The 22,432-nt window shown below is 38.0% G+C and overlaps 2 protein-coding genes across 6 annotated transcripts in view; both read right to left on the bottom strand.

Moving 5' to 3' along the window:
* LOC107582787 (forkhead box protein N2-like) overlaps positions 1–2,164 on the bottom strand; it is a 22,360-nt gene extending 20,196 nt beyond the window's left edge. The window contains exons 1-2 of one of the 2 annotated variants that reach the window (XM_016268800.1): positions 2,093–2,164; positions 596–648 (exon numbers count right to left, since the gene is read on the bottom strand). Coding sequence is in view for 1 of the 2 variants with exons in the window: in XM_016268799.1 (XP_016124285.1) it covers positions 2,093–2,102 (10 nt within the window). In the remaining variant the exon portion in view is untranslated. The remainder of the gene's footprint in view (positions 1–595; positions 649–2,092) is intronic. The other variant, XM_016268799.1, reaches the window with a different exon arrangement.
* Positions 2,165–6,909: 4,745 nt separating this feature from the next.
* Positions 6,910–22,432, bottom strand: part of LOC107582786 (F-box only protein 11-like) — a 16,394-nt gene continuing 871 nt past the window's right edge. Inside the window, exons 1-24 of one of the 4 annotated variants that reach the window (XM_016268797.1) lie at positions 21,081–21,153; positions 19,516–19,585; positions 18,867–18,994; positions 18,662–18,743; positions 18,378–18,522; positions 16,307–16,436; positions 15,924–16,007; positions 15,683–15,815; positions 15,469–15,575; positions 15,171–15,282; positions 14,602–14,708; positions 13,322–13,459; positions 13,019–13,236; positions 12,617–12,797; positions 12,374–12,496; positions 12,210–12,295; positions 11,981–12,057; positions 11,634–11,777; positions 11,234–11,344; positions 9,819–9,926; positions 9,616–9,724; positions 9,425–9,523; positions 7,930–7,968; positions 6,910–7,693 (exon numbers count right to left, since the gene is read on the bottom strand). In XM_016268797.1, coding sequence (XP_016124283.1) covers positions 7,564–7,693; positions 7,930–7,968; positions 9,425–9,523; positions 9,616–9,724; positions 9,819–9,926; positions 11,234–11,344; positions 11,634–11,777; positions 11,981–12,057; positions 12,210–12,295; positions 12,374–12,496; positions 12,617–12,797; positions 13,019–13,236; positions 13,322–13,459; positions 14,602–14,708; positions 15,171–15,282; positions 15,469–15,575; positions 15,683–15,815; positions 15,924–16,007; positions 16,307–16,436; positions 18,378–18,522; positions 18,662–18,743; positions 18,867–18,974 — 2,571 coding nt within the window. In that variant the 5' untranslated portion in view covers positions 18,975–18,994; positions 19,516–19,585; positions 21,081–21,153 and the 3' untranslated portion in view covers positions 6,910–7,563. Of the gene's footprint in view, positions 7,694–7,929; positions 7,969–9,424; positions 9,524–9,615; positions 9,725–9,818; positions 9,927–11,233; positions 11,345–11,633; positions 11,778–11,980; positions 12,058–12,209; positions 12,296–12,373; positions 12,497–12,616; positions 12,798–13,018; positions 13,237–13,321; positions 13,460–14,601; positions 14,709–15,170; positions 15,283–15,468; positions 15,576–15,682; positions 15,816–15,923; positions 16,008–16,306; positions 16,437–18,377; positions 18,523–18,661; positions 18,744–18,866; positions 18,995–19,515; positions 19,586–21,080; positions 21,365–22,432 lie in introns of those variants that run through there. The other 3 variants (XM_016268794.1, XM_016268795.1, XM_016268796.1) reach the window with 3 other exon arrangements.

The following is a 22,432-nucleotide window of genomic DNA, read 5'->3' as shown; positions in this document are numbered from 1 at the left end:
GAGTGACAGCTGCCCCTGATATTCCCTGATTTTATTACATTTTATTGAATGTCTGAGGGTGTTGACAAAAAGTGGGTACACAACTTTAAAATCTTATGAAACATGCATGTGTCATTAAAAAAACTTTTCATCATTTTTATCCATTTTATTGCATATGAATGATTGAACCCTTCTCTGTGGACACACCGTTTTAGATGTAGTGAGAGGACATTAAGAAACACAGATTTGGTATAATAATGAGAAAATTAAACTGAAGGTGATAATTGTGTTAAATACATTCTATTATTAATCCCTCATGACATTTAAAATTGAAAATATTTTTTATAGCTAATAGCAGTTACCATTGAACCTGTTTTGTCCCACGTCTCAAGAATGACTGATATATATATATATATATAAAAATAAATATATCATATATATGTGTGTGTGTGCGTGTATGTATGTATATGTGTGTGTGTATGTATATAAATATATATATATATATATATATATATATATATGTATGTGTGTATACATATGTATATGTGTATATACATATACACATACATACTTTATTTATTTTATTTGCAAGGTTGAACTTGGCTGCATTTCTCACCTCTTCAGCTTTTGTGGGACAGCAACTGCATACAGCCAAGAGCCAGATCTTATCTATCATAGTGAGAGTCATAATGAGACTAATTAATTTCCCGTTTAATGCCAGGAGAGAAGCAATAAGCAAGGGATCATTTGCTGTGTCCTACAAAAGCCCTCCAGAGAAAACAGCACTGCACAGACACTATTGCCACTCACTACATTAGCGCAGGATTCGGTACTAATGAAGTCTCTGCAGGCAGTTGTGCCCTTTCAGATGTAGCTTGCTATGCATCTGAATTCTGTACGCTGTGGACGGAGCTAATGTGGTCATACTGCAAATAAAAGCGAATACATGACAACCCTGTTAACAACACAGATACCCTTTTCACTGCCTACGCAACATGACCTGAATGAGTCTACAGTCTAAAGTGCAAAAGTAGACAGCAGAACTAAATAATGTGCTCATGTGACACGCTGCTCAGAGTTGTGTTACCCGTCCCCAGCTCTTCCCTAAGTACAGCTATGCGTTCACTCGGACCACGTGTCAATGCCACTCAGACGTTATCTACCGCCGGAAATAATGAGTGCACGTCCGCGTCAGAACATCCCATTTCATCAACAAGTCACGAGCAAAACTACCAGTCCATTGCTTTCGATCTCAACGAATGCTTATGTACAAGCACAAGTAATGGGCAAAACAAAACAAGAGAAAATAACAGCCCCCACCCTCCCATCTCGTGTTACATAGTTGCCCTAGATTCTCATTACTCGCCACAAACTGAATATATATTTGTAACCTTCAACTGTAACCTTTAGCATTACTCTGTTGTTATAGGCGACTATCGCGCGTTCGACTAACGTTCTATTCGAATGTTGTTTTTATTTGGGTGTTCCGATTTTAAAAGCACTTTCGCCACAAATGACGTTTGAATTGTATTTTTATTTAGAATACATTTTATGACTGCATATCTGTCGTGCGTTCTGAAACTTCCGCAGATAATGTCAGAAGAATGCTGGCCAGTCTTTAGAACGAGGATCTTCAGTTAGCGTCAAGCTAATGCGTGGCTTTAAAGCAAAGCTTCGGCACAGCTAGCGATATAAAACAGCGAAGAAAAAGTCCTTGGATATATGTCTGTTTGTTTTTTAGCATTCCTTCAGGAAAAGTGTACTACGACTGGAATGTGGTTGGTTATGTATCGTGTCAGCTCGACGGCGAACGCATGCATTTTACTCAACTAAGTTAGCTAGCAAGATCACATGGTCTAAAATATTAATAGATTTATTCTGGAAATAAAACAGACGGGTGTATATTTCAATACGAAATATGAATTAAAAAAAATATTCGTTTAAAAAACGTAAACACCTACGTTAAATTAGGCAGGTCAGTGGCTTGTTATTGGCTAGATTTTTTTTCACGAGACACGTTTTATACTTGTCATCTGATTAAAAGCGCGCTGACATAAAAGAGTTCCCTTCAAATTAACAGTATTATAAATAACACCGAAAAGCTTTCACTTACATTCGTGCATTCTACTGTCGCGTCCGACGACAAAAGCTCCAGTGCTTTCATGCGGTAGCCTTTCGCTCGCGCTGTGTCAAAAGATCAGCAGCTGCTTCCTCCATCCACGCAGCGCGGAGATCACGCCGCACGGCAACGCTTCCGTACCCCCCCTACCGTCGCCAAGGCAACAGGGACACTTCAGCCAATCACAGCCTCTCCTCGCCGATATCCCCCTGACAACTGCCGCATCGCGGTAGCACTTTTTTTTTTTTAGCAAACCTAAGCAATTGCGTTCAGCATGCGCTCCGCGTTGCACCATGTTATTCATTCGCTCGTGAGAGGTTCGTGACAAAAAAAATTCGGTGTTATTTCAAACGCTTAAAGGAGAGCCTAAAACAGTCGGTGTAGATTTAGATATTCTGACGTCGTATTCCCATTGAGAATTTGCTTCATATTTGAATGGCTTTACCTTTACTAACTTACACGGCGTCTGAATGACCACCAAGCAGCTGGAAACGAGGTCAGGTGCTGCTGCGTCAGTAGCGGGGGAGTCCTGGAGGCTCGTCGTCCAATCACAGGCTCTTTCGCGATGGGAAGTAGAGGTACTTAAAACTTACCAACTTATATAAGTATTGTGCTCCAATGAGATTGTAAACTGACTGGAAAGGCAGGAGTATGACCATAAGTGTATTATTGTACTTTTGAATATTTTCTTGTTCCATCTATTAATTATTTAACCCTTTCATGCTGAAATATTGAACCCTTTCGTTCTAAATACAGCCATTCATAATAATCAGTTAATAACATCAAAATACGTTTGTGATGTTTTACTAGTTATTTCTAATGTTTGTAATGGTTCTGACAGGCAAACCGTTTTTAATACCAAATAAAAGCTGGCTACATTTTGGTAAAATCACATCTAGCAGTTTTGCTGCAGCAAATAAGTAATTATCCTTGAATCTAATTGTAACTTAAGCCTTAAATGCAGGCCTGCATTATCTAATTAAACAATTAGAAAGAAGTAAATGTGTATTAACTGTATTCAACTGCAACCTCCATACATGTAGCTTTCCAATCACAAGATTGATTTACGGCACAGAGGAGGGTCTGTCAGCGTCTTCAGCAGAGGACAGTGAGGACAAAGTTGAGAGGGTCTCACACAGACAACATGAATCTCACAAGTGAAGAATTGTGCAAAATTGAATGTTCATTTTGCTATAAAATATGGCCAATACCATTTAGTTTAAGGAATTTGTTATTTAACTATTTATTCATTTATTTATTATTTTAACATTGTCAAGCACTTTTATAGAAGCCACTGGGCTATTCATTGCAAACATGAAAATCATGAATTTTCAAATGAAATGATCAAATATTAAAGGAATAGTTTACCCAAAAATGAACAATTTGCTGAAAATGTACTCACCCTCAAGATGTAGATGAGTTTGTTGCTTCATCAGAACAGATTTGGAGAAATGTAGCATTACATCACCTAGTCACCAATGGATGCTCTGCAGTGAATGGGTGCCGTCAGAATGAGAGTCCAAACAGCTGATAAAGACATCACAATAATCCGCATGTCTCCAGTCCATCAATTAATGCTTTGTGAAGCTGCATGTTTGTAAGAAGCAAATCCATCAAGACCTTTTAACTTTAAACCATTGCTTCAGGCCAAAATACCAGTCCATAATCAATAACGCTTTCTCCAGTGAAAAGGTCAATTGCCTGTTGTCTTCTCATATTAGAATCCACCAATTTGTTTAGAACTGTTTTCGCTTTTAAGATGTGCTTGATCTGTGCATATTTCTCTCCTGATTCAGAGGAGATTACTTTTTCACGGGAGAAAGCAACATTATTGATAGAACTGAATAAGAAAAAATGCCTCACTGATGGATTTATTACAAACACAGAATTTTGCTTCTCAAGACATTAACTGATGGACAGGAGTCATGCGGATTACAAAGAATCAAATTTCTCCAAATCTGTTCCGATGAAGAAACAAACTCATCAACATCTTGGATGGCCTGAGGGCAGGTAAAACATTTTTGGGTAAACTATTCTCCTTTATTGTGTTTGCATGTGCAAATGTGTCACTTTTTCACCCCAAAGTTGTGTGCCATGTTTTTCCACATTATAATTACAACTCTGTTTTTGAAAAGTAAGGCTTTTAAGGAATGCTTTTTGTCCTGTAATGCATCCAATGCAGTGAATGTGCTGTTACTTTTTTGCCACATGTTAATCTCAGATAAGGACGTAACCAAACATTCTGTAAAAGTAACCAAACAGACTCTAAAAGTTGATCCATTGAAAACCCCAATCTGATATGTACCAAGTATCTGTAGCTGAGGTTATGGCTTTGATCCCAGATTGCTAAAATTTGGAATTTATTTGTATCCGATTTCTATCATATCATATTGTTTTTAAGATGTAGATGTAGGTCATTTCATTTATATTTTAGGTGCAATCTACTTGTTTTAAACAAGTAGCCTGTCTTAAAATAGGTCATCCAGTTTAATATACAGTCCACTCATTTCCCTAGATAAGCAGTTCAAGGCTGTTAGTATGTGTAAACACTACACACTCCCACTTAATTTGGCCTTAAATGTCTGAACTACCTAACAGTCATGTGTTTGAAATGCTTTTCACTTAAGTTTTTAGTTTCTCTGAATAATTTAATCAACTTTTTTATGTGCATGGATAGTATTAGACAGAAAGCAGTTTGTTAACACAAACCTTTAGATTTCAGTGACCCAAACTGAAGTGTGGAATATGAGCTACACTAGTACTCTCTTATAACAGTATCCTTGCATGTAATAGTTTTTTTGATGAGTACGATCTCAAAGCAAGAGAGTTTTTCACTGAAGCCTATAATTTAAAAACAAATCTAATAGATTTAGGCCACAGACATCCTTTGAACATAGATTGTCCTTTTGAAGAGTAATGGATGATGAATTATCTATAAAACAAAAACTTGCAGAATTGGATAGTATTAGACAGAAAGCAGTTTGTTAACACAAACCTTTAGATTTCAGTGACCCAAACTGAAGTGTGGAATATGAGCTACACTAGTACTCTCTTATAACAGTATCCTTGCATGTAATAGTTTTTTTGATGAGTACGATCTCAAAGCAAGAGAGTTTGTTTCACTGAAGCCTATAATTTAAAAACAAATCTAATAGATTTAGGCCACAGACATCCTTTGAACATAGATTGTCCTTTTGAAGAGTAATGGATGATGAATTATCTATAAAACAAAAACTTGCAGAAAAAAGTATGAAAATACAAATACTGTCAACATACCACAAAATATGTGAAAATCAATACGGTTTAGCAGATTTCTGACTCTGAGAGGCTTATTTAGGTTGTTTGCCTATAGATGGTGCATTTTTACCCAGGAATTGTTGAAAGTGAAGGGTTTATGAATTCAGTCAATAACGACTTATTCTTATCAGACTAGATAAAGCACACTGCTGTAAAAGTATCTTACAGCACAAGGCGCCGCTTTGAAGACCTTGCTTGCGTTATTTGCACAAGTCGAGTATCTCTATTAGGTTATTACAGGAAGGAGACACCTGCAATCAGGGTGGTTTTCTTATAATAACTGTAATCAAGTCATGTTTAACAAGCTCTAGAAGGCAGTATACTATCCTGTTCAACCGTAGTGACAGATGTTGGGGGTTTTCATGGATAAGTAGTGCAACCTATAAAGCAAGTTATTAAAACGGCAAACTACATCAAACATATTGAATCAACAAAATCAAGCACAACCAGTGTTGCTCTAATAAAGTTTATTTTCTTAAAAATGACCAGTTTCTGTTCTTTTCTAGGAAATTAAACCCTTTTTAAATTCATACTAGCATCTACATAATGGTTATTGAAGACTTCACAATATATTAAGTCTAGATGTTATGGTACACATGCATAAAATTCAGGCTGCATGAGAAGCCACAGTCACCACATTACACATAAATGGAGTTTGAGGGGCAAAAAGACAATGGGGCTGTAGAGATACTTGTCTCAGCTTGAAAGAGGCCAGAGGCCTCCTATATAAACCAACTCCAGAAACGCTTTTCAAAATCACTATCGTACTCAAAACAGGCACAAGTCAGGCCATGGGCCCAAAAGAATGCAATAAAAATGCTTCTAAAGTCAGGATACATTTTCATGATGCTTTGATCGCATGGACAAAAAATTATCTGAATGAAAATGCTCTGGGATTATTTTTAATAGAAACCATTTCTTTACATTCGGTGTAAGATTAACGGTCAAACATGTTTCAGAATTCTTGGGCCCTTGGTTAACACTTCTAACCGCTTGGAGATTAAAGCTCCAAATATTTAGAAAGGGAACTTGAGAATGAGAAAGATAAATACAATAGGCAAAAATAACCCTTTTTCTAATTATGGCAGCAACAAATGTGATGCAAACATACCGGAACCTGCACAACCATAAGTTCCACACATCAATCGCTCACATAAAAGAAGTAAACTTAAAAGAAATCACCTCATTAAAAAGAAAAAAACAATGCTGGAGGACAATTTAGTGTTAGTTTTCTGATCTTTTCTTTGTTATTCCTCTTTCACAGAAAGAACTTATATGCTGAGACATGAGTATGATTACAGCAAGCCTAATGTGTGCTAACAAAAATATTAATAACAATAATAATAATAATATATAATAAAATAAGAGACATTCAAATACAGTAAGATTTTTTTGCCCAAAAATACAAAACTACATGAGAAAGCATTAAAATCATATTTGTAGATCAGAAACACATATTAACATTTTTTTTAAAAAAGAAAAAAGCAAGTGCTAATCACATTGTTTTTTTTTGTTTTGTTTGGTTAATTTTTATATCATACATATATTTCAGCACATCTGCTGTAAAAAAAAAAACAGTCGCCAGGGAAGCCATAATGGTATGGCTCTGCCTCTAATCCGAGAAAACCGCAATCTGTAGTTCCTAGTGGCTCGGGTCACGGTCAGATCTGTACAAAAACTGCAGCAGAACTCATCTTGAATCTCCACATAGCGCTGAAGTTGCACAGGGCAGGGCGCACAGCGTGGGGCTTTGCGATTGGAAGGACCAAACAAAGTCTACTCCCCTCCCAAACTCAACACCACTGTGGCACCCACCTCCAGAATCCTGAGTCAACATATTGCTTCACAATATTTCACTCTTCCAAATCATCCATCACGCCCCCAACCGAAACTGAAGAGAACTCCTTGCATCAAAACATCTTCTCAGTTAGCAATATACAAGAGAGTCTGCACCCAACACTGAGGCAGCTTTAGACGGCTTTGGAGTTCTGTATTTCACCTTTCCAAAGATAGTTTCTCTTAAAATGATTAATTCAAAGTCTGACAGTTTTAGTTATCCACACACACCTTGCACACCAGGTCTCTCTGGTCCAGAAATGGCAGGCGCTCTGGATTTGTAGGCAGGTACGATAAAGGCCAGGGTGCTGTGATGGAGGTTGAGCTTGATCTCAGTTGTGCTGTAATGTATTGGATTCTATGGGAGGTGCAGAGTCATACAGAGTGTCCGTGTCATGGGTCGGCTCTCCAGCCAATGTGCAAGGATTGGACAACGTACCCGCGCCACAGTCACAAAAAAACCTGGATAGGACAGATTATAAAAGGGATTATAGCAGATTAATATATGCATCCACTAAATCTAAAAAAATCTGCAATTCACCTGTAACTACAGCTATTCTTGTGAATTATAGGTTTTTCTTGAAAATGCATCAGTTTCGCTAAAATATTAAGCACAACCATTTTCTATGGAAGCTTGTTTCTGCTATAAAAAAAATGGTTTCCTTTAAAAAAAATTAAATAAAATAAAATAAACCCACCTTTGACTTCTCACAATTTTGTCTCGTTTTCTCACAATTCTGAGGAAAAAAGTCAGAAACGCAAGATAAAGAGCAACTACCTTTTTATTTTTAATTCTGTAGCGAGATGTAAACTCAGAATTGTGAGATGTAAATTCAGAATTGCAAGAAACAAAGTCTGAATTATGAGAAGTCATAATTAACTATTTCTTATGCACCATATCAGCATATTAGAATGATTTCAATGTGGCACTGATGACTGAGGTAATAGGTTGCTGAAAATTCAGCTTTGCCATACACTAGGGATGCACGATATTATCGGAATCGGCCGATAATGGCTTTAAATGTAAATATTGGCATCGGCCCGATATTAAAAATTATGCTGATAAGTCTTGCCAATAAGAGGAATACATTAACTCACATGTGCTCAGGGTGTGCTAGTGATTAGATCACGTCAGCAGTGTGGCTCATTCTTGAAGCAAAGTTTTGCCTGAATGGCGATTAGATTCACTGTTATGGATCGCTGCATTTAAACTGAGAAAGTATGGTTTGGTGTATGATAGAGTAAACAAGTAATAGTAATAGCACGTGCAGTGGCAACAGAAGCAGCCTCCCCGGGTCCTAATGACCATTCGGTAAGGAGTTTTAATCTGTAGGGGGCGCTGTTGGCCTACTTCTAATTAAATTAAAAGTAAAATAGCCTACACAAATAACATTTAGACTGTGCTTCTGATTAAATAAAGCAGTAACTGATGTCATAAAAAAATGAGTATGTTTTGATTTAAAGGTCAGAATCTATAGCTTACATGGAAAAATAAAAAATAAAAAAAATCACAAACATGACACTAGTAAATTAAATAATTTTATACATACTGATTTATTCATTAAAGTGTAATAATTTTTTTTTTTTAACAAATCAAGCTTTTTTTTAAAGAAATCATAAGCTCTAAAAGATTTTCTGATTTTTTACAACTCTTTTGCTTTAGACCATCTACAAATGATAAATCTTAAAATAAAATGTTTGGGTTAACTGCATCTTTCTGGGGGGGGGGAAATGCAGCGATTGATATATAGTTTATTTATAGTTATTCTCAAAGCTTCAATGTACTGTCAAAAAAACCTTCATTATTGTTTATTTAATTCTAACAAATATGTTTTTGTTAAAAACCAACCAAAATTAAAAATGTTTTGCTTATAATTTCTGCACAGGAGAGACTTGATGTTTCCAAACAAAAGGAAATATATCGGTATCGGCCAAATTGGTTCTAAAAAATATTGGCATATCAGATATCGGCAAAATCCAATATCGTGCATCCCTACAGTACACTACATTATAAAATATTATTTTAAGAAAACAGTTCCTCTAAATTGTAATAATATTTTTATTGTATTTCTGATTAAATAAATGCAGCCTTGGTGAGCCTAAGAGACTTCTTTTAAAAACATCTTACCAACCCCAAACTTTGAACAGGATTGTATACATATTGCACTGTATACAAGAAGGTTTGGCACTGACCTATCATGCCGTATAAACTCCACATCATGCCCTTGGTGGCACTTCTTAATACAATTCACACAAATTGCATTCCGGTCTGTTGTGTTACAGGTGTGACACCTAATACAAGAGAATGGAAAAAGGTGAAATACTACTACCAGATCTGTTGGTTTTCAACGCAGACGGCTTCAAGTTGCCTGCCTTCTGATTACCTGTAGAAATCGTGCATGGGGTAGCTGGTGTAACTGGAAATCTTGTACAGGCACTGACCTCTGCTCACCGCCTTTTCTATGGCATCCTGATTGTTCATAATTTTGTTATCTACAAAATTATGAAAAACAGTTATATTAGCATATATATTATTGAGGTGAAGTGAGAAAGATAGTCGGCTATGGGTTTCAATGATAACGTTTACCTTTCATTGTAACGTTGACACCGGAGGCTAGAAATAAGCCTCCAAATCTGTTGTTGAATATTTGATTGCCTTCCAGAGTCGCTGTGGCATGGTTTGTGATTTCAATGCCTAAAGTGGGGGTGAGAGAGAGTGTTATTTCGAAGATTGAATAGAAATATGGCACCAAAGAGAGTCATGATGTCACATACATTTTTATTATTTTACAATTTACCATTAAGACGACAAAAGAACCATTACATAGTACAGGAATATTTTATCTAAGGCATCTATTTATCTATGGCAAATTCCTGAAAATCTACTCACACTCAGGCCATCCAAGATGTAGAGGACTTTGTTTCTTCATTGGAACAGATTTTGAAAATTTAAAGGGGTCCTATTATGCTTTTTCACTTTTTCAACTTTAGTTAGTCTGCAATGTTGCTGTTTGAGTATAAAAAAGATCTGCAAAGTTACAAAGCTCAAAGTCCACTTCAAAAGGAGATATTTTATTTAAGAGAACAACTCGTTTGGACTACAAAGCATATTTTCCTGGATTTGTGATATCGCCAAATATCGACGAATGGGACGAGACCTGGTTGAGCTGCACTAAAGGCGGCAACGAGTGTTATCACTATGTCAGAGACAAACTAGCTTTCCCAAGGCGGAGACGAACTTAAGAGTGGTTACAATCATCTGGGTTTAAATCGCACTCAAATTGATTTGATTTTGACGCAATATTTACACTGAAGCTCGCAGGTGGCTATGGTAAGGGGATGACATTTCCCGACCAGGCGCCGAGTGCTGCCAATCACAACACACACTGGCCCAGCTAACCAATCACAGCACATTTCGTATTTCAGAAGGCGGGCCTTCATTTGATACAGGAACTATTCGAGCCGTTCATGCCAGACTGGGGAGAGAGGTGTTGTAATAATGTAAAATATGTGAAAAATAATGTGTTTTTCGAACAACCTAGTATGAGAACCTGTTCTAGTACACCTCCAAAACAAAATCAAGACTTTGTAAAAGAGCATAATAGGACCCCTATAACATTACATTACTTTCTCACCAATGGATCCTCTGCAGTGAATGTGACACTGGAGGAAGCATTATTATGGATCATGGACTGGTATTTTGGATAAAAGCAACAGTTTAAAGTTAAAACATATTAAAGATGAATTTGTTTCTTACAAACACACAGCTTTTCACTTCACAAGACATTAACTGACTTGAGTCATGTGGATTATTGTGCTGATGAGCAAATGATGTAACGCTAAATTTATCTGAATCCGTTCCATTTAAGAAACAAACTCATGGAAATTTTGGATGGCCTGAACGCGAGTTAATATTCAGCAAATTTTTATTTTTGGCTGAACTATTCCTTTGAGACCACCACAGTGGCAGCATGTATGCACTTCTGATTTAAACCTACTGACCTGCAGCAAAGCCATCAAATATCCGGTTCTTCCGCAGCACCGGGTGGCTGTTTGTGCTGATGAGAACACCAGCCTGTGCGTTCCTGAAGATATCGTTCTCTTCCAACAACCCTGAACATGCATATGAAGACACTGCTATTAGTTTTATCATAATGATTAAACATGGTACATCCATTATTTTAACTGGGCAGCTTTTTGACTCAGATTAAGCTTAGTTTTGAACCACAAGGGTTTTCATTGGGGGATTAATCACTAATTGTGTGATTTAGCTCAAGACAACCCTTGATCCATGTCTAGGAATCTGTTCTGACTTTATTTTTCTACTTTAAGTCACTCAGCTGGCGTAGCATTTCCTGCACTGCGCCTAAAAGCAGTGAGAAATTTTCCAATCCATTCTTACCCCTCCCACCGTTGAATATGCAAATACCCCCATCCCGTCCATCATGGATTTTATTCCTGCGCAGTGTGGGGTTGCTGTCTGTCTTAATCCACACCCCCGCCATGGCATTATCAAAGATCTCATTGTCCTCGATGAAACCCAGCCCTAAGAACAGACCACCACATGATGTTAAACACAAACACAGCAAACAGAAACCTCTCACAACTGGGCAGACCAATATGACAGCTGAGATCTGTAACTGTTGTATGGCTAAAACAAAACAACAACAAAATGTACTCATTAACAAGCTTCATAAGGACTGAAAAGGCAAATAGAGACAACAGAGAGAAAGTGAATAAAGAACTTACCAGAATTGTAAACAAGGATACCTCCATTCTGTCCACCCCAAATTTTGTTTCTTCTGATTTTTGGATTGCTTCCAGTTCTTTGTTTTAAAAACATAGGGAAAAAAACATCAATCCTGTACAACGCATGCAAAAAATTTATCCATTATAAAAACGCAGTACACTGTTTTACTATAAAGACTCTCGAAAACCAATCTGTACCCGATACTTCAGAAATTCAATCACATCCTACCTGATCTGGACTCCAGAGTACATGTGATTGTAGATATCATTATCTTCCAGTACTCCATGTCCATTGTCGTAAAAATACACTCCAACCTTTTTCAGAGAAATAACAACATTAGGAGGGAAGAATGAATGCTAGATCATATCGAACTAAATTTCGAAGTTCCAAACCTGTTTTCCGCTGTGTATCCTGTTCCTCCTGAGTACTGGCGTGCTTCCTGTGGTCACCCACACTCCGGCCAGAGTGTTGCTGTACACCTCATTTTCCTCTATTACACCCTGGCCCTTTTCATGCTACAAACAGAAACAGACAGAACACGGAGAGTTACTCTATGATCAATGAATATTGTGTGTACATTCTTTGTTCTGTCAGCAGCCTGTAATCCATTACAGTCAGTTCATGTTCATGCTCACCACATAGATTCCTCCATGCTGCCCGTCATGGATCTTGTTGTGCCTTACTATAGGACAGCTGTTCGTTCTGATCTGAATGCCAGCCAGGGCATTTCCATAAATATCATTTCCCTCAATGAGGCCCCTCCCATCACCAAATATGTAAACGCCTCCTTGGTTTCCATTGAAGATGGCATTTCCCCTAGATTAAGAGCAGACGGTTGATTTTATAGATAATCAACAAGATGGAACAATCAATTTACAGTGTGCCGAGTCTTTAGTGAGCTGCGCACAAGCTAATCAATATCCAAAATACAGAAGAGTGAATAATTATGTTCAAGTTTAAAAATAGCAATATTGATTTATACTAATATGACACTGCTAACTTAATTTACATAGACAGTGAGGACAATAGAGACTGACCTTATAGTCGGGTCACTATTCGAGGTGATCCACACACCAGCAAAGTTATTAGCATAGATTTTGTTTTCTATGAACTGGCCTCGACCTTTCTCATGTACGTAGATGCCCCCCGTTTGGCCGTGGTGGATCTCACAGCGTACTACAGTTGGGTTCGCGTATGCTTTCACCTCAAATCCTGCAATCCTGTTCCTATGGATATTACAGCTCTCAAAGTAGCCCTGCAGAGGGAGACAGAAATCAACTCACCGGCTAGTGCCCAGAACAGATAAAGTCTCTGACTGAACAAATGTTAGGTGTAATTACCATGCCATGGTCAAAGGTAAACACTCCTACATCTCTGCCATGGTGGATATGATTACGTCTGATGATAGGATTGCCATGGTTTTTTACCCAGATACCCGCAAGTGCATTGTTTGAGATTTCGTTATCTTCATAAATACCCTGTAAAACAACAGCTTACAGATAAATATTTTAGGAAGATTTTGTATCTTGAAAAAGCATCATATATATATATATATGTGTGTGTGTGTGTGTGTGTGTGTGTGTGTACTGCAACTGTATAATCTACAATTTATGACTAAAAATCAGTCAACACTGAGATAAAGCAGATTCAAAATGCATAATTTTTACATGATTTGACCAGAACATGTAGTATAGTATAATATATATTTATTTAATGCCATGTCAGCATCAAAGGCTATTTTCATGGCAAAAACTATTAAAAAAATATAAGTATAACAAATACAGTAAAAACCAGCAAACAAACACAAGTTATATCACACAAGATTTTTTTACTAACGTGATAAAAAAATTCTAAAACTTGTAGTTTTAGAAAAAACATGTAGACAAAATAAACAAGTCTTGTATTTTAACTACTATTAAATATGGATTAATGGAATAGTCCAAGCACGTATCATATGGGTTCAGGAGACTTGAAATATAATGCAAAAAAGTCATATGAATCACTTTTAAGGAGCTTTTGATGTGTTTTTCCTGTTTAGTGCTTGACTGAAGGGTCAGTATGATCCTATTGTATGGAAAACATTTGCATGAAGAAAACCCAGCAGCATAATATCTTGAAACAACATGAGGACAAGTAAATACAGTTCCAATTTCAATACAATGACGATTTCCATTTTGAACAGTTCCTTCAATGCACAAAATATGGCGCTTTTCCACTGCATGGTACGGCTCGGTACCGGTCGCGTTGTGGGGGGGGAGATTTAAATCAGCACAGCCAGCAAAGGATCAAACGCAACTGTTTTGAACGAGCGCACCTTTTTTTTAACAACCAAAAAGTTTTGTTGTCTGTCGCAGAAGAACAGACGTTCCTCTCGTTGATAGCAGAGGAGTGGATCCAGCGAGAGCTTGATGGGGCGACGCGGAATGAAAATTTTTTTTTTTTTTTAGGAGTCGTGGTAGTAGAGGCGGCGCAACTATAACGACATGTGAATAATCCCGCCCACTCTAAATCGGTACTGAACTGTAGTGGAAACGCAAACCGTGCCGAGCCGAACCGTGCCGTGCTGAGCCGAGTCGTACCACGCAGTGGAAAAGCGCCAATAGACAATGAAGGTTCCTACCTGTGCATGATCAGTGATATAGAGTCCAACATTTTCACAATCGCTGATGTTGCAGTGTTTGATGGTAGGTCCGGCACCTTGACCACTTACACACACCGCTGATCCCACTGCACAGAAAGATAGAGAGAGACACCCATATCAAAACCACACAATAATTACTGTATACTACTAATAAAATATGGCGTTAATAACACCAAGGTCATGGGCTCAATTCCCACACATACTACTAAGTATACTCTGAATGCAATGTCAATACATTTTGAATTTTCTATTTATTAAATTATCCTGGGGGGAAAAAATATCATGGTCCACACAAAAAAATATTAAGCAGCACTGTTTTCTGATTATACCATATCAGCATATTGATTTCTGAAGGATCAAGGTAACACTGAAGACCGAAGTAATAATTGCTCGACAATTCAATTTACTGTGCTTTTGATTAAAAAAAATGCAATATTTGTGAGCATAAGAAACATCTTCCAAAAACATTTAAAAAACACACACCAGGCCCAAACTGTAGTGCATTATGCTAGGCAAGCAGATGGCTGTCTAAATAGAATGAAAAATACCTGTGCAGGTACTGCGGATAATGCAGTGGTCGATGTTGGGGCTGCAGTTAACTGTGATCTCCAAACAGTGGTGAGCATTATGGTGCTGTGCTGACTTATCATCGGGGTTGAACTGTGGGTAAAACAGCAATATTACACACACTCAAAAACGTGATTTGCTGCAACCTCTAATAAAAAGCATCATGGATTATTTAGAAAAGAGCAAGTAGTATTATCTAAAAGACATCATGCAATGATTCACAAATTCTACATGTTTAATAAGATAATGCACTAAAAGAAAAAAGCTGGTTAGACTCACCCTGATGGTCATGTAGCCCACAAATGCATCTTCAGATCCCTCCATAAACACAAATGTTGAATCTCTAGTGTTTTCAATGACAACCTTGTCAGCAACCTTCCCTGAGGCTGAAAGGAAAGAAAACAAGGGTGTAAATGGCTTTTATCTAAGGGTGTGAGGTTAAAAGTTAAGATTTACGGGACACAGGTAACAAAAACAGGGTCATCTGGTTCACCTGCGCCAATCATTGTAATGGGGGATTCAATGTAGATCCATTCATCTGTGTAAATGCCAGAATGCACAAATATCAGGCCATCAAAATGGGCCTCCTGCACCCCTCCCAATGCATCCTCAATGGTGTCATAATACTGCAAACCAGAAAAAAACACTGCAATTACAATGAAGCTGAAAATTCCTCAGTGCAATTATTGACTCTTCTTTACAGAAATGAAACTGCTGAAGCCAAAGATCCATACCAACATATTCTCTCTGCCTTTGTATCTGGCTGGATTACTATAAAAGTGTTCTGCAAAACCAGGCTTTACATGCGCTCCTTTATACTGTGGAAAAAGAAAAAGAAAAGCAAAGGCTTAATGAACGCTTACTCACATTTTAGCACCTGTATTAACCATTTTTGATTGATTCAAGCAAGACGGACAAATAAACATGAAGTGGAAATGTGTGTAAAATTCATGACCTTTCGAACAGTGAACAGCACTATTACTCTGACAAATAACAAAAGGCCACACATAGATGAAAAATCATCTATGGAAAAATCATCTATGATTCTATTCTGATGTGAGAAGACTATTATCCATAAACTGACTTATAAAGGACTACAGAAATGCAGCTCTTATACCAATTGCTGAAAGCTCTCTTTCCACGGGTTTGGTTGCTCATACTCTTCTGGGTTGATCTGGTAGAACTTCCCCGGCTCTGGATGCATCATTGGTCGTGTGTACTCAAACACCTCCATGTATAGTCTCTTCCTGTGAATCACACAAGCAGACGACAAAATCACCAACAATATAAGTTTATGGAATCGGTAACATCTCAGCCAATCCCCCATTTCTGGTGCTGAATAAGTACTTTTGTGCAAATTTCAATATTTTTACCATAATCAGCATATCAGAATGATTTCTTAAGGATCATGTGACACTGAAGACTGTGGAGTAATGACTGCTGAAAATTCAGCTTTGCCATCACAGGAATTAAATATATTTTAAAATATATTCAGAATTTATAAATAGAGTTATTCTAAATTGCAATAATATAATAACAATTTTACTGTTATTAATGTATTTTGACCAAATAAATGCAGCCTTGTTGAGCATAAAATACTTAAAAACATGTTCAAAAAAATAAATAAAATTGAACAGTATGCTGTTTTTTAGTGAAAGTTGCTAACAAGATTGATATCTAAAAGCCCCAAGAGAATTTTGTCAAGATTGTGCATGCTAGCAATGTCAGGTGTTACACTCCTCCAAAGAGAAGCATTACACTCTTACGCTCCTGATATCGACTTTTTTTTTTTGCTGCAATATTATTGCAGTCTACCTGTCATGATCATCATAACATAACGTATAAAAATTGCAACAACATCCAGGCTGTCCCTACATTATGATCTATTAAATCATTAGTAGTAAACATTAGTGCTGTGTTCTATACGATGATGTATCGTCACAGAGATTTGACGATACGAGTATCGATACAGCTGGCCCTGTATCGATATTGTGGCATGTGTGCAGCAGTGGATCGCGCTTAATTTGAATACAAGAACAACGTTTAAAACATTTTTAAAAGTGTGAGGTTTCTAAAAAATAATTAATAGAGCATGATATATAGGCTACAACAAGGTTTAATCTGCCCGCAGAGGAACCGGGGTTGCCTGATATAAAGAGATGTAATCCCCGAAACAAAGCTTCCCACTATATACGGAAATATATGTATATACGGAAATTTCTGCTAAGTGTGCTACTTATCTTTGTCAACCTGGCAACCATGTGCACGCGCTCTCTCTCCACTGTGGATAAACGCTCTTGCTTTCTGAAAGCTTGGAGTTTAGCGATCTCCACTTCAATATTCTATTCTCAGAAAAGTGTAATTCATCAAGTGTTCATTTATGAGAGAGAGAGAGAGGCTGTGTATGTATGAATTACCACCGTTTTGCCGCGTTTCTCTATTAACAGTGAAGCCGTGGCTTTAATTCCTTTAGAAACAATGATGTTACCTGCTCCTTGTTGAGAAAGATAATGTAGCTCTTGAGTGATTAAGCTATTCAGTTGATAAAATTGCAGGGCACCGCTAAAAAGTTTGTTCCTGAATGTCTGAGTGCGGCTCACAACGTGATCTGTGTGAGTGACTGAGCGTTAGATACAGAAGACAGGGCATTAGTTTAGAACTCTTCTATTTTTTTTTTTAATAATCGTAGAGAGAGTGTTAATTCGTGCAATGATAACCTACCAGCAATGTAAATTATTATTTTTTTTATATATTAGAATGAGAACATTACAATATAAATATATTAGAACGCGTACATTGTTATTTATGGGCTTAAAAACAAGCTGCAAACAATCAGAATATTGTACCTGTTGGGGAGTGCCCAATGTAAACATGAAACATATGCCATTACCTATATTGTACTGTGGTACAGTTATGGAGGCCCTTCATAATGCAGAGGTCAACTGCCTGCTCTGCCAATATTTAGAAATGGCCCTATAGTATACAGTGTTTAATAAACAGCTGTTTTACTAAATTCTGCTGACGTGAAATTCAGTGCAGTCCTGTATCGTGATACGTATCATATCGTGACTTTGCTGGTGATACACAGCCCTTGTAGACATGGCCCTTAAAATTTTCCTCCATACTCCAACAATTTAAGAGATTAATGTGCTTCTGCAAATCAATCTATTCAGAGTTAAAATTCTCACCAGAGAATGGGGTCATTTGCAAGCTCACTGAATCGCTTGCATACGCAGGCAGCCTGGCACAGATCCTGCTCCAGCAGGTAGGAGAAGATCTTCAGAACCACTTCATCCGGAAGCTTCTCTTGGAGATACTGCTCTGCAGGGGCAGCTGAAATAAAGACAACAGGAGAAGAAATCTAAAGCAAATTGCTTGCAGAGCACACTGAATTAATAGCCCTTTGATAAGAAGCAAACCTTTTAATAATGTAACCAACAATTGAATGACTGAGACCACACTCTGCACTCACCTGGCAAGTCCTGGGATTTTCCTGACACTCTTGCACGTTTAGCTCTGTGACCAAAGTTTTCTGTGGCTGAAGTGGAGGCTCCCTGCATCACATAAACCAGACATTTAAATTTAAACTACTCATTTTAGATTACAAAGACATCAGAAGGACAATCTCTGTTAAAAGTGCAAACTAAAAAGTGATAGTATACGTGCAAAATCTTTACCTCCATACTGTTTTTTGTGGGGCACACGGTTCTTTTAGGCAACAGTGACTTTCTACGGAGTTGGTATGGACTGTTTTGAGCTCCTGGACCAGATTCTTCTGCAACCATATCTGCAGGGATGTCCTCATCTACAAAGAACATAGGAAGAAAAAAAAACAATCCATTCAGCAAAACATATCTCAATCTGCCCTGCACAGGTTCAGACCCCAAGTTCCACCGCAAACTCCTGATTTCCATGTGTGCACGTTTCAAACTGTGCCTGTTGGAACAAAATAGAACCATTCTCGCAATAAAAACAGTCAAAAAGAAAACTTTTTGTTGGCCTTCTCCAAAAGCATAGCAGCGCAGACAACACTTCCACCCATTATTTAGTAAGAACATGACAATCTGTGGAAAACTCTGAATTTCCATGCTTCAAGACAGCTTGCTTTTCCATATCTTGATAGTTAAGGAGTAAAACTCTTAAAAGTCTTAACCTTCTCCGTTTTCGTAATTGTAAACATCATTATATATTATATGTAAGAAAGTCATAGCTAGATTTATTTGGATCCAGGTAAGATGCAACAAATGCTGTTCTTCGATCAGCTACAAATGTTTTAAAGTTCCCTACCTGTTCACCTCTGTTTGTGTGTGCAAGTACCCTACCTACCTGTCAATACCTGGTGTACTGATCACCTGAGAGCGTTACAGTCTGTCCTTCCCTACAGCACATTTGGTACCTGGAGACAACATCCAAAAATGAAAGATGAGAATAGCAGCTAAAGCTTGACTCTGAACGGTCACGAACTTTATGGCAACTCACAGCTGACTGATCCATTGGTAACAAAGACTTTACAGGCGTCAAGACAGCAAGGCAACAAAAGTACATCAGGGCAAAATATCAAGACAACACCTGCTTATTAAATCAGCTGTGGCTCTACTCACTTTTTCTGTGTGCCTGCCTAGAAAGCGGTACCAAAATAAAGCAGTGTGAAGATGCTCTTCAATTTCATCTAAAATACAAATTTAAGAGCCTGGAGCGTCACATTACATAGGCTATGTTTAATGCAAATACACAGATACTACATTATTCTACTTTCTAAAAGCCCAACTACCCCAATTGAAATGCAGTGATGGTATCAGATGGTAATACCATAGAACTACTATGGTGCGTGTCCAAAAAACATGGTCAGTTTGAGTACTTTTTATGTGTACAGGTTACACCACGTGATATGAACATTGAGAATATGAATACATTGCACAATCTTAGGTCAATGCATCGCTTAGGCTGATTTTCTCATTGCAATAGCCTACAACTGCGAAAGTTTCACATCACACCAAATGTAAACAGCAAGGTAGTCAAAATGCACCGATCACTACTAGTCTAAAATGAATCAATAAATGCTGGAAGAGTATGAAAACCCAATGCTTTAACACGTTATCAAGGGACAGCCTGTCCGGGTGGGGGGGGTCTATAACCAAGCTAAACGTGGAAACAAAGGTTTCTGATTGATCATCGCAGATGCACATCCACCAGCAGAACCCAGGGCCTTGTGCATAGCATCGACAAACCTGCAACAATAACCACTCATGTGATAAATGTCCCATAACGCACATACCGACAAAGCATTTATCCAACCCCGTTTGTTCGCTGTGAGCTCAACTGCGCAGCTACTCGCATTAGCTGGCGTGCTACCTAGCAGTGTGCAAACATAGTTTACTTCATAGCTACTGCATTCAAAGCGAACCAAAACCGAACAAAGCTGTTCAAGGTACTAATGCGGTGCAATAAGCAGATAAGTAACTGTGATAGTGTTTGGTCTAAACGGACAGTGTTGTGTATCAATGGCAGGCAGCCCACACTGGATCCTAGCAGCTACGCAGCGCAGATTTGCATGCCTAAATCCACTTCTCACGTCTCTCTTCCACCTATGAGAGGTGGCTTATAGCAAAGGTAAATCAATATTTACCTTGTCACCTTGTTTCTAAGTTTAAAGCCTACCCGGAAAGGTGGTACGTTAAGTGTGTTAAAAGCTAGCCGTTTACGGTTCTGGCTCGTGAAGCCCAAACAAAGCGCGGCCTGGCCTGTTTATATGCGCCTCGACGCTCTGCACACAAACCCTTTTATTCAGGCCTTGCGGCTTCGGAGTGGCACTGTCGGGTCATGCAGATAAAGTACCGTACACGACACGGCACACCATTGAAGTGTTATTGAATTAAAGGTCCCCGTCTCACCTCTTTCTGCGTTGTTTCTTTCCGGCTGCACCGGGCGCGGCCTCGACACTCGCCTGGGTCTCCTGCTGCTCGCTCTGACGGAGTTCATTTGGCGAGGTGACTTAACCAAGAAAAAATACGCGTCCCTCAAACCTTATCCTGTTGTACTTAGCATTTACACAAATCTCTGGTCTAAAACAAGTCAAGTCACCCGTCTACGCCGAAAAAGGACACCAACCCGGGGCAGTTTTTCTTATTCGGGGTGTTGTTGGTGTTTTTTTTTCCGGACAGCTCCCCCCTGTGCTGAGATCCGTGTCTCTCTCTCTCTCTAGCAGGAGGAGTTATTAACATGGACACGGAGAACATGCACAAGGTGGCACCACTGATGAACAGCAAGTGTAACATTAAGCGTGTCATTGCTTTTAAATATTGAGTTTCTAATCTTAAATGAAGTGCGTTTCAAAGTGTAAACCGCGCTAGTGCCATGAAAACAGGGTTCTGAATGGCAATAACATTGTAAAAGTCTTCCCTGGAGCCTAAAGTGGACTCCTTGCCTGGTCAAGGTAGCAAGAGGTTGGTTAAGATACTTGGTAGGCTGAGAGACCAGCTGGCTATCTTAGGCTGGTTTAAGATGTTTTGGTTAGACAACAAACTTGCTTGAATGCATTGCTCTTACAAACCTGACCAAGAAATAAAGCACAGCTCAGTGAAATACGTTCTGTTCATCTTGGCTTTATTTACCAGGTGACATGGATTTTCAATGCCACAGACCCCCAAAATGATCCAACTCTCAGATATGATCCTTGTGTGTGGGACCCTTACCAGAAAATTTAAAAGCCAGCTACTGTATACTTGTTTAAAGACCCAATCTATACTGTGAAAAAATATTTAAGTTAAATATTAAGTAGAATGGTTTCTTTTTTTACTATACTTACTTTAGTATTGTACAGTACTGTTAGATGCGTAGTCACTTTCTCAAATTTTTCTTTAGTGTAGTTAATCCCATTATTATCATTTTTCCCCCAGATCTAACAATCCACTGCAATCCTGGTGTATCTAGTACCTTTATAAAATATTGTATTGTTTATAAATCTAAATGGGTACAAATAAGGTATGTCTGAACTAAACGTGTTTGTAATTATAATATTAAAAGTTTTGCAACAAGGTAAAAATAAAATTGAAAAACGTCAACATTTCCAAATGCACCCATTAGATGGCGACATTGTCACTAATCAAAATTGTAGTTGTGATTTTAACTGACAATATACCAACCCAGTAGCAAGAGACTGGGTTGCAATATACACACACAAACAAAAATTATTATATATTTTTTTTTTAGAAAGTTTTTACTAAAGAGAATTTATGACAGAATG

This window comes from Sinocyclocheilus grahami, unplaced genomic scaffold (genome assembly GCF_001515645.1).
Source record: "Sinocyclocheilus grahami isolate Dianchi unplaced genomic scaffold, SAMN03320097.WGS_v1.1 scaffold47.1, whole genome shotgun sequence".
NCBI lineage: Eukaryota > Metazoa > Chordata > Actinopteri > Cypriniformes > Cyprinidae > Sinocyclocheilus > Sinocyclocheilus grahami.
This window is presented reverse-complemented; position numbering and strand designations above follow the sequence as displayed.